The 16,235-nt window shown below is 33.8% G+C and overlaps 2 protein-coding genes across 6 annotated transcripts in view; one reads left to right on the top strand and one right to left on the bottom strand.

Moving 5' to 3' along the window:
* Positions 1 to 13,429, bottom strand: part of LOC133191066 (myotubularin-related protein 13-like) — a 49,907-nt gene extending 36,478 nt beyond the window's left edge. For all 5 annotated transcript variants that reach the window (XM_061326748.1, XM_061326765.1, XM_061326772.1 and 2 more), the window contains exons 1-2: positions 13,295 to 13,429; positions 12,365 to 12,450 (exon numbers count right to left, since the gene is read on the bottom strand). In XM_061326748.1, coding sequence (XP_061182732.1) covers positions 12,365 to 12,450; positions 13,295 to 13,349 — 141 coding nt within the window. In that variant the 5' untranslated portion in view covers positions 13,350 to 13,429. The remainder of the gene's footprint in view (positions 1 to 12,364; positions 12,451 to 13,294) is intronic.
* LOC133191131 (RNA cytidine acetyltransferase-like) overlaps positions 1 to 16,235 on the top strand; it is a 298,447-nt gene that overhangs the window by 121,650 nt on the left and 160,562 nt on the right. The gene's annotated exons all lie outside the window — the stretch shown is intronic.

Here is a 16,235-nt window from a genome sequence, read left to right as displayed (position 1 = left end):
AGCTAATAGAACCTAAATAAAATGACTGATAATGGTGTCAAAACTGATAGATCTGACATGGTGACCTTGATCCAATTGGGAATTGTCCTCAGACTAAAAGGCTTCAATTCCTCCAGAGACAGATGCTCTGGTTTTTTTTTACTACAAGATTTCTCTGGTTTTCTCTCAGCCACTTGTTACAATCATGGTGCTGTTTTTTGTTTTTGTTTTTTGTTTTTGGTTTTTTTTCTGTTTAAAAGAGCCAATTTAATACATGTACTGCATACATGTATGTGTATATTGACTTATCATAAGGGAACTTTTTCATGCCTCAGGTCTTCCAGTATTTCCTGAATTTTATTTACAAAAACATTTGTTGTGTCAAAAAAGTTTTCTCCCAGAAAATAAACTGCATCATTTAACATGGGATGAAACTATATATGAGATAAGCTCAAATCAGGAAATATTGAATACAGAAAACAGAATGCCTTTGGACAAAGAATGCTCTTGCTAATACCATTAGTATACCTTTGTTTGAATGTGTTAAGGTTTCACTGGCTATTAGCAAGTCAAGAATTGTATCTGAGATTTCGATCCACAAGAGAAATCATAACTGGTAGACTCAAAATTGTGAGTTGAGATATTTTCATGGAAATGTATGGAAAGTGACCTTAGCACCAGTGTCAGAGTTGTATGTGGTGGTGATGTGGGATTATTGTGGTGTCTGGAGATATCTATATCCCCCTCTGTCTGTATCTGTCCAGATGCTAATTAGTTCTTACATAATTAGACCCCCTCCAAATGTTACATATGGATGACTGCAGCTGTTGGGGGATGTCTAGGTGTCTGATAAAAACACAGATAAAGTTTTATCATTTATTGTGATGAAAGTGCTTTCTTTCATAGTTAATTCTGAACTCTCTAAAAGACCTATTACCTCGAATTTTTTTTTTCAAATGAATTACATTTGAAACCTTCCATTATTACTAAAATGAAGGTCATACATAGGTTAGAACAAAAACAAAGTTTATTCACTACTGCTTTGTTCAGATGTTCAAAGCAAAGCTATATAATCAGCATTTCATTTCAAAATAAAGTGCCCCATGACTTGTCAAGAGACCTGATTCAGATTATAAAAATTGTTTAAGTTCTTAAAGATAGAAAATTCTTCTTTGAAAAAGGAATATTGGATACAAAGACTATAGAGTTAATACCCATATGAATGATTTAAGAAAAGCAAAGCCTCAATACCAAATGATACATAAAGATTATCATTATCAGGGTATATAGAGACTTTCATTTAGCACCTAAAAATACAGATACATCACTGAATGCATCATAATGTACATATAATTTTAGTGCAGGCTAAAGCTGAATATTTATATGCGTCAAAGAACTGCACCAGCTCCAAATGTTTTAATCTGTAAGGTCACTAAAACTGATGAAAATAGGCTAGATGCAGCATTCGAGCACATTTGGAAGTATTTTGTAGTTTATGTAATCTGTATAAACTACATATAAGTTTAGTCTAGATAGAGGTTACTCTGAAATGGACAAACTACAAAAATGTTTAATTGCTTTATAATCAAGAAAATAAAATGGCAGATGCAGCAAAAAAAAAACAAGAGGCCCAAGGGCCTTAACGGTCACCTGAGTACAATACAACAATTTAGAGGATCCATAAACTGAAAAATGAAGCTTTGTTGCCCAAAAGCAAGAAAAATAGTATGATTAGCATCAACAAAATAATTGGTCTAGTATCTATCTGCCTATCTGACTTTCCAAGTCATTAAATCTATGAAAGTACATTTTCATTATACAATAAATTATCTTGCATAATTCTCTTATTCTATTAAGCTTTCAAATACATTATTTACATTGATTAATTATCAAAGGTGAATGGCAAAGGGGAATAACTTTGCTCAGCAGAATACAAGTTAATAGAGCCCTGGCCAGGACTAGAACACTTGACTAAATGGTCCAGGTGTTCAAAAATCTGGTAAAAATACCCTTGCATATTAAAACTTTTACTCTGTTTGCCTTGAACATCCCCAGAAGCAAAGAAGATTTTCAAAGAAATGCATTTTCACCATAAAATTAAATAAATAAAGCCCCATCCTTACCCAGAACATCTGACCCATTGGCCACGAACTCACAATTCTGGAAGAAGCACCCTTTCTCATTATAACTATACACTTGTTTCTTTACTTTATAACCAGTAGTAGAAAAAATATTTTGAAAGAAATTATGCATTTTCACTATATATAATCAATAGAGCTCTTTCCCCCTCACCAGAACCCCTGACCCAAAGGCCATGAGGCATTCTTCCTTATCATAACCATGCACTTCCTTTGTTTGAAAAATACCCAGGCGCACACAAGATTTTGAAAGAATTCATGCCAATTCCCTATCTAATCAATAAAGCCCTGCCCTAACACCAGAACCCCTTACCCAGAGGCCATTAAATTCATAATTTCTGAGGCAGCCATGCTCATCATAACTATGTACTTAGTTTATTTAATATCCAGGAGCAGAGAAGATTTTCAAAGAATTAATGCAATTTTACTATATAATCAATGGAGCCCATCCCTAACACCAGAACCCCTGACCCAAGGGCCATGAAACAATTTCTGAAAAGGCAGTCATGCTCACCATAACTATGTTCTTAGTTAGTTTATTTAATACCCAGGAGCAGAGAAAAAGATTTTCAAAGAATTAATGCAATTCTACTATATAATCAATAGAGCCCTGCCCTAACACCAGAACCCCTGACCCAAGGGCCATGAAATTCAAAATTTTGGAAGAGGCACTCTTGCTCATCATAACTATGTACTAAGTTACTTTATTTAATGCCCAGGAGCAGAGAAGATTTTCAAAGAATTAATGCATTTTAACTATATAATCAATAGAGCCCCACCCTAACACCAGAACCTCTGACCCTGGGGCCATGAAATTCACAATTTTGAAAGAGGCACTCTTGTTCTTCATAACTATGTATTTAATACCCAGGAGCAGAGAAAATTATTGCAATTCTACTATATAATCAATAGAGCCCTGCCCTAACACCAGAACCCCTGATCCTGGGGCCATGAAATTCAAAATTTTGAAAGAGGCACTCTAGCTCATCATAACTATATACTAAGTTAGTTTATCTAATACCCAGGAGCAGAGAAGAAGATTTTCAAAGAATTAATGCCTTTTCACTATATAATCAATAGAGCCCCACCCTAACACCAGAATCCCTGACCCTGGGGCCATGAAATTCATAATTTCAGAAGAGGCACTCTTGCTCATCATAAATATGTACTAACTTAGTTCATTTAATATCCAGGAGCAGATAAGAAGATTTTCAAAGAATTAATGCATCTTCACTATATAATCAATAGAGCCCCGCCCTAACACCAGAACCCCTGACCCTGGGGCCATGAAATTCACAATTTTGGAAGAGGCACTCTTGCTCATCATAACTAAGTACTAAATTAGTTCATTTAATAACCAGGAGCAGATAAGAAGATTTTCAAAGAATTAATGCATTTTAACAATATAATCAATAGAGACCCGCCCTAACACCAGAACCCCTGACCCTGGGGCCATGAAATTCACAATTTTGGAAGAGGCACTCTTGCTCATCATAACTATGTACTAAATTAGTTCATTTAATACCCAGGAGCAGATAAGAAGATTTTCAAAGAATTAATGCATTTTAACTAATGTATATAATCAATAAAGCCCTGCCCTAACACCAGAATCCCTGACCCTGGGGCCATGAAATTCACAATTTTGGAAGAGGCACTCTTGCTCATCATAAATATGTACTAAGTTACTTTATTTAATACCCAGGAGCAGAGAAGAAGATTTTCAAAGAATTAATACATTTTCACTATATACTCAATAGAGCCCTGCCCTAACACCAGAACCCCTGACCCAGGGGCCATGAAATTCACAATTTTGAAAGAGGCACTCTTGCTCATCATAACTATATACTTAGTAAATTTATTTAATACCCAGGAGCAGAGAAGAAGATTTTCAAAGAATTAATGCATTTTCTCTATATAATCAATAGAGCCCCGCCCTAACACCAGAACCCCTGATCCTGGGGCCATGAATTTCACAATTTTGAAAGAGGCACTCTTGTTCTTCATAACTATGTACTTAGTTACTTTATTTAATACCCAGGAGCAGAGAAGAAGATTTTCAAAGAAATAATGCACTTTCCCTATATGATCTATATAGCCCCACCCTAGCACCAGAACCCCTGACCCTGGGGCCATGAATTTCACAATTTTGGTAGAGGACTCAATGCTTATTACAATGATGCCAACAGTTTGACTGCTTGATGTCCAGGAGTAAAGAAGAAGATTTTTAAAGATTGCATTATTTTTGGTGGTTTTAGCCCCACCCCTCAGGCCCCAGGGGGGCAGGGACCATGGAATTCACAATTTTTGTTCCCCTTCACCCATAGGTGCTATATGCCAAATTTGGTTGAAATTGGTTAAGCGGTTTGAGAGAAGAAGCTAAAAATGTTCAAATGTTAACACACGACGCACACCGCACGACGCACGACGCACGCCGACGGACGAGAACGGATAGCAATAGGTCACCTGAGTGACTCAGGTGACCTAAAAAAAACTTAACATGCAAGCTGCAGCATAGTAGCAGTATTAGAAGAAACATTCAAAGGTCAACTAAAACTCTCAGGTCAGAAGTCACCCTTCCATAATAAATCTTGCAAAAAAAAATGATACTAATGAGAAATTTTCATTTCCTTATAACAAAAAATTATATATAACCAATTCTTTATATTAAGCAACTGAAATGTTTTCTGATGATTTATAAATGTATGAAAATGTCAAATATTATACATTGCATTTGAGATTTCCTTGTAACTGAGTTCATAAAAATAAAGTTTTACTGTAAAACCTATTGGAAAACCAGCAGACTGTGAGTGTAAAATTGGGAGACAAAAACCCTTGGGGCTTCTGCAAAACTTGCATCAGAATTATAGACACAATCTGAACTATCAAGCACTGCCATTCAGAATGAAGCAGTGCAAAAATGACAAGAAGGCACACCATTTCCCTGCTCCTCGGTTTTACTGATGGTTCTGGACTAGCACAGTTTCTTCTGATGGTAGAGAATGATAGGGGGTGAAAACAGATAATCTGGTGTCATGTTGATACACTAGGTCATAATAACACCTTATATTTTGTGTATTGACTTAAAACATATTGTGATAAGATACTTGAATGAACCAAGAACTGCACTTAAAACTATGGATCATCCCAAAACCTGGTGTGCTTGCACTCATCTCTATTAATGTCAGCTCTGTTAAACACAGCCATAACATCAGGCTATGTATGTTCGGTAATTGATTTTTTGACAGATGATTAAATTTCCTATGGCTGCATTTTTAAATATGTCTGATTTGACAGAAAGCATCACTTTTTACTACAGACATTGAGTACATACAACTAAAGCAGATTGAACACAATGCACATCTAGTGTTCATGTCTCCCTCAATAAAATTTAACAATCCTCAGGTTCAGAAATGCAGGAAACTTTTTACCTTGCCCTTATTTTTGTTTTCCAAATGCAGGCTAAATCGCAAGGAAAATGTATATTGCATGTACATGCTGCTTGTTTCTTTCAACAATGCATATAAAAAAAGTTTGTGGTTTGATTCTTATTGACTTTTCTTCAATGAAAATTATACTAACAATTTATTCAAGTTTGTGCAATGAAAAGATGAAATAATAAACCAATTGATAAAAAATGACCTAAACCCTGTCTGTGGGCCTCAAATCATCTGGGGCAATATCTCCCGAATCTACCCAATAAGAATAAACTAATTTCAGGAATGAGCCCTTCTCAAAAATCTGGCTTCTACAGATTCTGATAATCACACAAGGTGTTTGAGTGATTTCCACATATTTCAGTTTCAGGTGTTTACAATTTCTGATAAGCAGTGGTCATGTATCTGAGGCTGGCATTCCAATAATTATCTTTAATTCAGTTTCTGGATGTTATCATCTTCATCCTTTGAAATGTCAGTACTTCAAAGTTCAAAAATTTGCCTTTTCCTTGGTAAATTAATAATATATCATTACAATTCCACAATGCTGATTTAGTTTTCAGATCTATCTCCGAAAGGTTAAAGCTTTTTAGAGAAATACACTAGCTCAAATTGCTGGTACCTCTCTGGCCATAGGGGAAAAAATGGATGCAGGCTGTTACATAAGAGTATGATGGATCACAGACACTGCAATGTTTAGGTTTTCAACCAACAAAGTTCCAAAATAACTTTCATTTCCAACTTCATCTTTTCCTAATTTAAATACTTTTTCTGGAACTCACTGCTAAACAGACCCCTGCTTCCATGTGCCTGAAGTACATTTTATTCTTGCAATCATTGACATTGCATGAATTTTCCAATCCAGTATTCTTCATTAAGATAGATGTGTAAGAGAAATGACTTTGACATTATTGCTATCGTTACTGGGACATCAATTTCCATTAGTCTGAAGATGGTGTGATAGTATGCATACAAAATTAAACTCACTTGTAAAGGAGGAATTATTTAATCTTATCATTTGAAATGAAATTAATAGCATCATCAACACTTCTCACTAGAACCGCTACCTAAATGCAGCCAGAGCCACTTTCAGGTAATCCATAACAGTATCAGCTACAAGTGACTTACTGTGCACACACAACCCCCCCCCCCCCCCCCCCCATTAATTCATTTATTTATATTTCACAATTTTTGCATTAAAAAATAGAGATTTCAGATACAGAAATTAGAAATTAATTCCATTGATTCATTATCAACCCTAACTGTGACATAATGACATATACATACCAATTACACAGATATATTCAAACCTCCTTCATATGTAAATTCAATAACAAGAGATAGCAACTGCTTTTTTTTTTTTTAATCAGGAAGTTCTCAGAATAAACTTTAACAGAACTTATAATTAATAGCTCATTTGCTATAAATGAGGAACACATTTTAAATATTCAAGGTCATTTTCCCAAGGTAAAACGTGGCTGAAGGAATCCTAACCATTCAGAGCACTGGCCTGGCTTTCCATTATCTAAATTGATTACAATTTGTACATATACAACAAGTCTGGCTAAGCTGAGATGAAGCCAGTAATAGAATTATTTCTCAACTCAGCCCGTCCATTATCTGTCTGCCATCTGCTACTCTGTGGTCATTACAACAGATCATTGCTAACACTGGAGTGTAAGAGTGTGACTTTATACCTCCTGCCATGTTAAGTGAGGGGTTAATTATACTACAAGGAAGTTCCACCTATACAGCTCTAAGTTCCCATTCAGTTCTAATGAGCATTGTTTAGGTGCTTCAAAATGTACATTATGAGCATTCAAATCTCAAGTCTTAAATATTATTCAGACTTCTACAGTGTATGTTTCTTTATAAAGATGACAGCTAAGGTTGTAAAAAATTCAGAGGAAACAGTTCTATGATTTACACATGTGTATTTGTTTGTTGGTAAGAGATGACGGCTAACATTATCTCAGAGAGAAGCCTAAAAAGAGACAGTCCACTGATCTCATTCTGTGTATGTATATAAAGCTAGGGTACAGGGGTGAGACTAGATTATTGACTGTTATTACTGTAATATTTCAGATTGTGCTGGATCAATGCCATTATGGCTCCAGAGTTCAAGTTCTCTCACTGAGCAGTGTTTGTATACAACTTCCCTGCCTTCCAGTTTGTCAGTGACAGCTAAAGAGGGAAATTCCAGCCAGGATCTGAGTCTTAGTTCATCATGTCCTGGTATACGAGAGAGCAGGACTTTCTTGGATAGCTGTTCATAAGTTGTAGTGATGATACAGTGTATCATTCATCAAATGGAGTCAATCAGTAGATAACACACTTGAAATACAAGAGTCTGACAGTGTGATCTTCATGTCTAGAAAAGCTTTCTGTTTTCTTAAAGATGGCACTCCTAAATAAATTACACCTATTTTGTTGAGAATTGTCTATAAACACATGTTTGTGGTGTAGTATCTTAAGTTTTCTAGAATTTATATCTAACAATAATAAACCAAGTTCAGCTCTGAAAATTCAATAATCATTGTAATTACTGGAAATGTCAAAATAAAAATATGGTAAACTCAGCAGGCTGACAATACACAAGTATAATAGCCAAGGTCTCAATGCATTCCCTGAATTCTGATCCTAAACTGTTCCCACAATGCTGGCCTCTGTGTGCAAATGAATCCCACCTGTTAAAGGTGTTTTCTCCATTTCTTACTAGCAAAAAAGAACTCAACAAAGCAAAAAACTGTTAGTATAACAAAGATAAGTCACTGATTCAATGTGTAAACAAGCTGGTATAACAGTGTACAGGCTTTAATGAACAGGTAACATGTACTTCTCACTACTATCTCCCAATCACTGGGAACCAGCTAAATTACACTCCAAATAATCCATCCTTACGAACTTATCTTCAATGTTTAAAACAGTGCAGACTGGAAATGCATTAAGTAGCCTTTTGCTTTTCTTCAGAATTAGGACAATCAGGGATGTAACATTACATTTACGAGTAGACTCGTATTATGATCCCCAATTGACCTGATTGACGTAAATAATCATGTATGTATCTATGCCTGCAATGTACATGTTTATCGTCACTTAATGACAAATACACAGTAACTGTAATTAATGAATGAGACAACAGTTTACAATCATTGATCAACTCGTCCAGCTTCCGTTGTCTCAATTGTTGTTTGTAATACCAGGAAGCCAGTTACATGGCAGATTTAGTTAAGACTTTAAAATCCTGTCCAACCCTTATGTCATGTCATAGAAATGGTGAATTATCTTCCTTTGAGGTGCAAATGGAAGATTTCATGCCATTAACACCTGGCCACTAAAAAGCATCACTAGTTTTATGGCAACATTATTAGTTGTTGGCTAGGTACACCATCTAACTATTATGACAGTGATAATAGTTTGACAGCCATCGTGGACGTAGTTTATTTACTATTGTATGGCTTAATAAACTCAGGTAAACTACAACAATACAGTTTTGCTAGAATACATTTGATAGTAGCACAAGGAAATTCTCTATGTGCACTCAACAGATTGGAAAATTCAATCACGTGTTAACAGGGCTTTGACTTTTTCCCCTCTGCCCTGGAGAACTCAGCTATTGTACAACAGAAACCAAAATTACTCAAGGGTTTCCATTAACTTGGTATGATGTATCTTTGTATTGATTTATCTCAAATTCACTAAATAGCCTTGAGCTCTAAAAATAAAACTTAAGTCATTTTACAAACACAATATAAAAGTGATTTTAATGAATTCCATGATCCTCCAGGATAAGAAACATAACCTTTAAATTTTTATTAATAGTCTTTTGTTCATTAGGGTCTTTAGAGTTCTGTTAGCTGTTTGATCACAGTAACACCTGTACAATCAAATAATTATGACAGAATTTACTTCCTCTGTCTTGTGTTCTCTTGAAAGCCTTCCTTATAAATTCACTAACTTCTTCCTAAACATGCTGAACTATCATTCATAGCTATTTATTCATGTATTGACCTGTGTCAAAGTTTCCAGGGTAATACTTATTCAAATTGGACAATGAAATGAAATGTGCCATCCCCCCCCCCCCCCCTTCATCAACTTTCAAAACACTGAATAAAGGAAAATTGGATGCTTGATCATCTACAATCTTAATTTATTTGTTCTTCTTGCAATATTATTTTTTCTTCTAAAAGAACTGCAAGACAATTTTTGCGAGGGTAAAATCGCTGCAAAAATACACAAAGACTTTCCATTACTACCGGGTAGTTGGTTCCATGTATACAAAAGCTTTGATACATTAAATGTAGTTAAATCTTGATTGAAACAATTACACATCAGTCAATCTGTGCAATTTAGATCTCTACAAATGACCAACTTACAAGTGACTTCAACAATGGAAACAGATCCAGGGATAACAAAGCATCAGTTGTTTTATTTCAGCATAAAACACCCCCTTTTGTCATGTGTGTTTGTTTAGTTTTAAGTTCTGGTTAAATACTCCTACAATGGGCATTTGAATCTAGACAAATATTTTGGTTTTAATAAAATCAAATAAAGAAAAAAAAACATGTTATATTATATAAATATTGTATATATGAGCAACTTACAGAGAAGAATAAATTTATTCCAATTATTCTAATCTAATTATTTGTTTCTTGGAGTATTGTATCATAAATTATGATAACAAACTATAGAAAATGTTTCAAATATGGAAAGAAGAACAATTACACACAATTTTGAACTACCGGTATTCTTGGCTCCTGTTAACTTGCACCAAGAGATGTTAACCCCTGTTACAGAGGGCTTACTTATTTTGTTCATTTTCATATTGAAAATAGAGACAAGTTATTGATGTGTATAGAGAAAGTGAACCTTACACCATGTTTACATACTTTGTAAGGTTTTACAACTTAATTTTGAGCTTTAAAAAAGTGATCAATAGGGACTTCACCTTATTGTGCAATTCACCAATTAACACATAAGTGTCATGCTGTGAATTTATGGAACCTTAATGTCTTTCATGAGTAAACAGTATTTTATTTATATTACATACACACTTACTGTCAACTCTGAAAAAATACCTTGTTAGTCTTTCCATAAAAAAAAAAATATCTTAAAAGTTAAATCCTGCAATTGTAGTTACTCACTGACTATTTTTATGGATTTAGAATTCATAAGAAATTATGACATATCAGAAAGTTCTGACCATGTTTGTAAGAGCAGAGTTGTGCAACTAAGTAGGTGTACATACATATATCTATGCTAGACTTGGCACTATGTAGGTAAATAAAGCATTAATATTTGATGCTACGTATCAAAAAAAAAAGATGGCCATTTTAGTTAATACTTTGTATCGGCTGATATATTTTAAAAAAAACTTGTGCTATTTTCTTCATTTAAAAGGATTGTTTATTTAGTTACATTGATTTGCCTAAATTTGTTCTGGGAATTATCTATGAGTTGGCTAGTTATTTAACTCTTTACCCCTTAATGCCACGATTTGACGCACTGGCAATATCCTTAGAGTGTTTGCCTGGCTGCCCCTTGGTGCGTTTTAGATGAATTGGAGTGCAGTTTAATACTGAACTAATGGTGGTCAAAATATTTCATTTATGCTATGTATTATATATCACTGGATTCGTAATAAATTAAATTTTTCAAATCTATTAGCATAATTTTTATCGGAATTTTCTGTAAATAAATAATTCAGGTGAAAGCAGCCAGGTGTAAATCGCAAAATAGATATTTTCAACATGTAAAACGGCTTAAATAAGCCAAAATTGTCCGTATAAATAATAAAAATTATGTGTGATGATATAATTGATGGTTAAATTATAATTAATTATCAATTTTATAAGTTTAATTCCTTAGAAATCAATAAATTGTAGTGCTACTTCAATGTCAATTTCGCCGACAAATTTTCAGACTTGGCTGTTAAAACTTGATTTCTGAACGTTTTTGTTTACTTGAATGATCAAATTCTATTAAAATAATTGTTTTCTCACCTTCACATTTATAAATATGTGTAAAATGGAAGGTATCTTCTGAAATTCTTAGAAACAGGTAACGAAATCGGCACTGCGCGGTCCCGAACTTCACAACATTTTCGTATCTTATTTTAATGTTTATTACACACATAGATCATTATAATTTTCAAAACTTTCAAGAAATAGGTAGCTTATAGCTTGAATTTCATGTAATGCTTTACTGGATGAGAAAAAATTGCGTATTGACTGAGTTATATGCTCTAAAAACATCGTATGTAACAGTCCGCCATTTTGAATTTTGGTGGGAATTTCCAAGATTCTTTTGTTTGTTTACACAGGTAAATCACGTGATTTCTAACCGTAGTATGATGCAATCATCTATTGTTAACCTGCAGGTGGCCACCTGTGCTCTGATAATTTGTAAACAAGCGGTAATTTCAAGTCAAATCAACAATGAAATACACGTGCGTCAAAAGTCGTCATTAAGGGTTTGAGACTAGGCGTCAAAAGTCGTCATTAAGGGGTAAAGGATGGAAAGGTCTAAGGGGAATAGAGTTAAGAGAACTATAGTAACTATGCAGTCCTGCCAGGTCTTCTCTGACCCAAACAACATGCAAATTCTAATTAAAAAAAATACCCCATTGTATCTGACAAATAGGTTATAGAAAGAGTGGATTGTTAAAAAGATCCATTACAACACTTTAAACATCCCTACAAAAGATTTTATGTTGTCTCTGCATTTTTTACATTGTAGAGTATTCTGAACATCACTGTTTTTATCTGTAACACATACGGACTATATTATGAGTATTATAGATGGCAGACTTACCAATTCAATGCTCTGGGTAAATGGACAAGCCTCCCAGTCATTCTCTGGAAAACGCTGGATGATTCGTCCTTCACTTGACCCATTCCCTGCAAGAATTAGAGTAATGATTAAGTTAATTTCATTTATTACCTTTAATCACCATGAATTTACACTTACAGCTGAGTCAGCCATCTAACTTGACTCAGAAGTGACTGAAATAAGTATGGTGATATGTCTATGATTGTGTAATTGATTCTGGTTATGCTTCGACTTTTTATTCTTTTTTTTTTAATACCATGTTGTTTTTAGTAAGTATGATAGATTCAGAAAAATTTATTATGTTGATACTGCATTCAAGGAATTTATCAATACTGTTTCAAATACCAGTACAGAGTACTTTTCCCCTTTCAAAAAATGCCAAAATTCCCCTCTTATTTATAGAGAATTTCCTGATTAAAAATACATGTAACACTTGGAATATATTTATTTACGATTGCTCTAGAAATTCCCCCCAGATCAGCTCTAAGAAAGCAGATTTTTGCAACATCTGAACATTTCAAGAAAGGCATGCTACTCCCATAGAATATTCACACCTCCAGCACTAATGTCGAGCAATTCTTAACATTTCCCCCCTTCATGTGAAAAGGGTAGTCAAATAAACTAGCCAGATAAACCCCTGACATTATTCAGTAACACCTAATAGTGCTTTATAACCTGAGTATTTCAAATACATTCCAAAATGCGCTAAATGAAGCAAATCTCTTCATAAACCTGCACAGGTTTTACATAATGAAGGGTGGTTGTAAACAGTAGTGCAAATGACAGTAGTTTCTATTTTGTTAGGAACTAAAGAGATGTCATAAACGAGGCATTTCGGACTGACTTTCATTTAACAAGAATGTGTACACTGCTTTTTTTCTTTTAATCAAATAAATAATTGAAAATACTTACTGTCTTTATCGTGATCATATCCAATCACGATAAAGTAGTCGGCCAAGCGGGACATCGCCTAAGGAACCGGAAAATTTCTTAATCGAGCCTCTCTCATTTCAAGTCGGCCATTTTGAATCTTTTTGACTTGTAAACTACATCCGGTCAAAGGGAGACAACTAAAAATAATACTCGAAATTCTGGAGAAAGTGGAGATTTAACACAACTTTTTTTTTCTTTTTTCTTTTTTAGGTTCATATTAATTTGTTACGTGGTACAATTAGATTAAATTTGTATTTATTTGGGAGAATTTAATATTTGTTTGTTTTCAGGTTCATATTAATTTGTTACGTTGTAAAATAGTAAAATATTAGAGTAAATTAATTTGATTTTTTCATGTTTTTGCATTGAAAACAAAGGCTGATTTGATAGGAGATTTTCGTGCTAAATATTTTTTACAAACTGACAAACTGTTTTACAGATTTCTGTGATATATATATATATATATATATATATATATATATATATATATATATATATATATATATATATATATATATATATATATATATATATATATATATATATATATATTTTTTTTTTTTTTTTTTTTTTTTTTTTTTTTTTTTTTTTTTTTTTTTTTGGTAGTGATTTAGAGGTTGAAATTTTATTCCATTTTTTTTTAAATGCATACAAGTGTCCAGTAAATAGAAAACGATATATGTATTCCACACAAAATATTACCTAGGCGCAAAGAAACTTCGGACGATCGAACTGTGCTGCACAACATATCCAAGAAATGGTGTAAATCAAATGCGGACTCGCAGTAAAACAAAAACAGTATATTTGAAATCACAAAAATGTTTCTCTCCCAACTTTATAAATTATAGACCATTCCCTGAGATAAATAAAAGAATAAGATTTTGGAAATCACAGACAATGCTTTTAAATTCTTCAATAAAAATAGGACTTTGAGCTGATTTTGAGATGTTTTCCCTGTTAAGATTTGAAAATTACTTCATTTGTTACAAATCATTCTGATTTATTCCCAAGTGCTCTACAGATGATACAAGAGTTTATCTAAGACAATTTTTTTGTAGTCTTCGGAGACCATTTCTTCCAACAATTTGTTGAAATTGCCATAAGAATATAAATTGTGCACCTTTAATTGTTAGTCGAGTTTTTTTTTATGCTTATGAAGCCGAATTTATTATTTTTTTTTAAATTCTCCGTAAGGAGAAGAACCCTCTCCGTCACATCTACATGACTGTAGCTATGGCCTTTGAAATCTAAATATACAATACTCAGTATTTATTTTAATTTATATCTTTTATATACCCGAAGGACAGTAAAATCGAAATATAACACCACAGAGTTTTCCCAAGTATATTACATATACTGAATATAGACGTCAATGACGAACTAAATACGTAAGTGGGATGAATTCCCACTTGTAAGTAGCCATATTCCAATATCACCTACAAATCGTTTAAATGTTTCTCAGCTGATTCGGTACGCAAGCCGAGAGCATATTCTGTGTATTCTCAACTTTAAACGGAGGGAGGCTCCTGAAAAATATGTTGATTTCACAGGGGTTTCAAAAATCTCACGAAAGTCAGCATTTCATAAACTTTATATTGCCGTTATAATGACCTTGTTTGCAAATAGATGTACGTGTACGTACAACCTATCATTGTGTCGAAATTTGACTGATATGTTTCATACCAATTGTTAGGCCATTGTTTTCATATCAGGATAATTATTTTCCGCGTTTATCCTGGCGATCAATATAATGGACTCAAGGCGTGTGTAACCGGACGTTCAGGGGATGCTTACTACTTTGGGGTATCTGATCCCATGCACCTCTAGTGTTTCTAGGGGTCTGCATGTGATTTGCCCTATTCTTGATATGTATTGCATTGTTCATTGGATTAATTTATGAAAATTTTATTACATGCATTGATTATACACATAAACTCGGTGATACATATCCAAGGCCGTCTCCACATTTCTGAAAAGGGGGTCAGTGCGAGGAAGAGTCTGTGAGGGCCGTATCCCCTTCTCAGAGCCAGAAATTCTTTTATAAATTTGATGGGTACCATTTTGTGGGTTCTGCATGGTGCATTTTTAATTAAGTCATTTCTTCAACATATGAAATACTAGTAAACAAAATAAAGAAGGATCGCCATACAGAGATAAATAATGAATTTATTTTGTTTAAACCTCTGTGTGTGTGTTGGGGGGGGGGGATGTCTTTTATTTGCCAAATTATAGATATACAAACAACTTAAATTTGCTAATTACATTCCCACAAGCAAGTAATACAAAAAGGGGGTGGGGGGTACCTCCTCAATTTTTGTTTTTTGAGAAGAGTATATTTTTATGTAAATTTTCGTTTAAATGCTGCCCTACTTTTTGTTGCAGAATGGTGCACCCCGTTAATGTAACCCCCCCCCCCCAATATATATATATATATATATATATATATATATATATATATATATATATATATATATATATATATATATATATATATATATATATATATATATATATATATATATATATATATGAGATTTGAACCCCCTCCGATTAATAATTTTGAGTTTTGTAAACCTTCTTTTTTCATGTTCGTCTTCTCTGGGACCGCTGAACCAATTTCAACCAATCTGGCATGTACAGCATCTATGGGTGAAGGGAAACAACAATTGTTAATTTCATGGCCCCTGCCCCCTGGGGCCTGAGGGATGGGACCAAAACCATCAAAATTAATGCAATCTTAAAATATCTTCTTCTTTACTTCTGGATATCAAGCAGTTCAAATATATGTTGGTAGGATTGTAATAAGCATTGAGCCCTCTTTACCAAACTTGTGAAATTCATGGCCCCAGGGTCAGGGGTTCTGGAGTTAGGGTGAGGCTCTATAATGATCATGTAGTGAAAATGCATAAATTCTTCAAAA

The sequence above is a fragment of the Saccostrea echinata genome, unplaced genomic scaffold (genome assembly GCF_033153115.1).
Source record: "Saccostrea echinata isolate AGI-Se365-2 ecotype Australia unplaced genomic scaffold, CSIRO_AGI_Sech_v1 ptg000001l, whole genome shotgun sequence".
Classification (NCBI taxonomy): domain Eukaryota; kingdom Metazoa; phylum Mollusca; class Bivalvia; order Ostreida; family Ostreidae; genus Saccostrea; species Saccostrea echinata.
The sequence above is the reverse complement of the archived record's forward strand: the minus strand, read 5'-3'. Positions and strand labels throughout refer to the sequence as shown.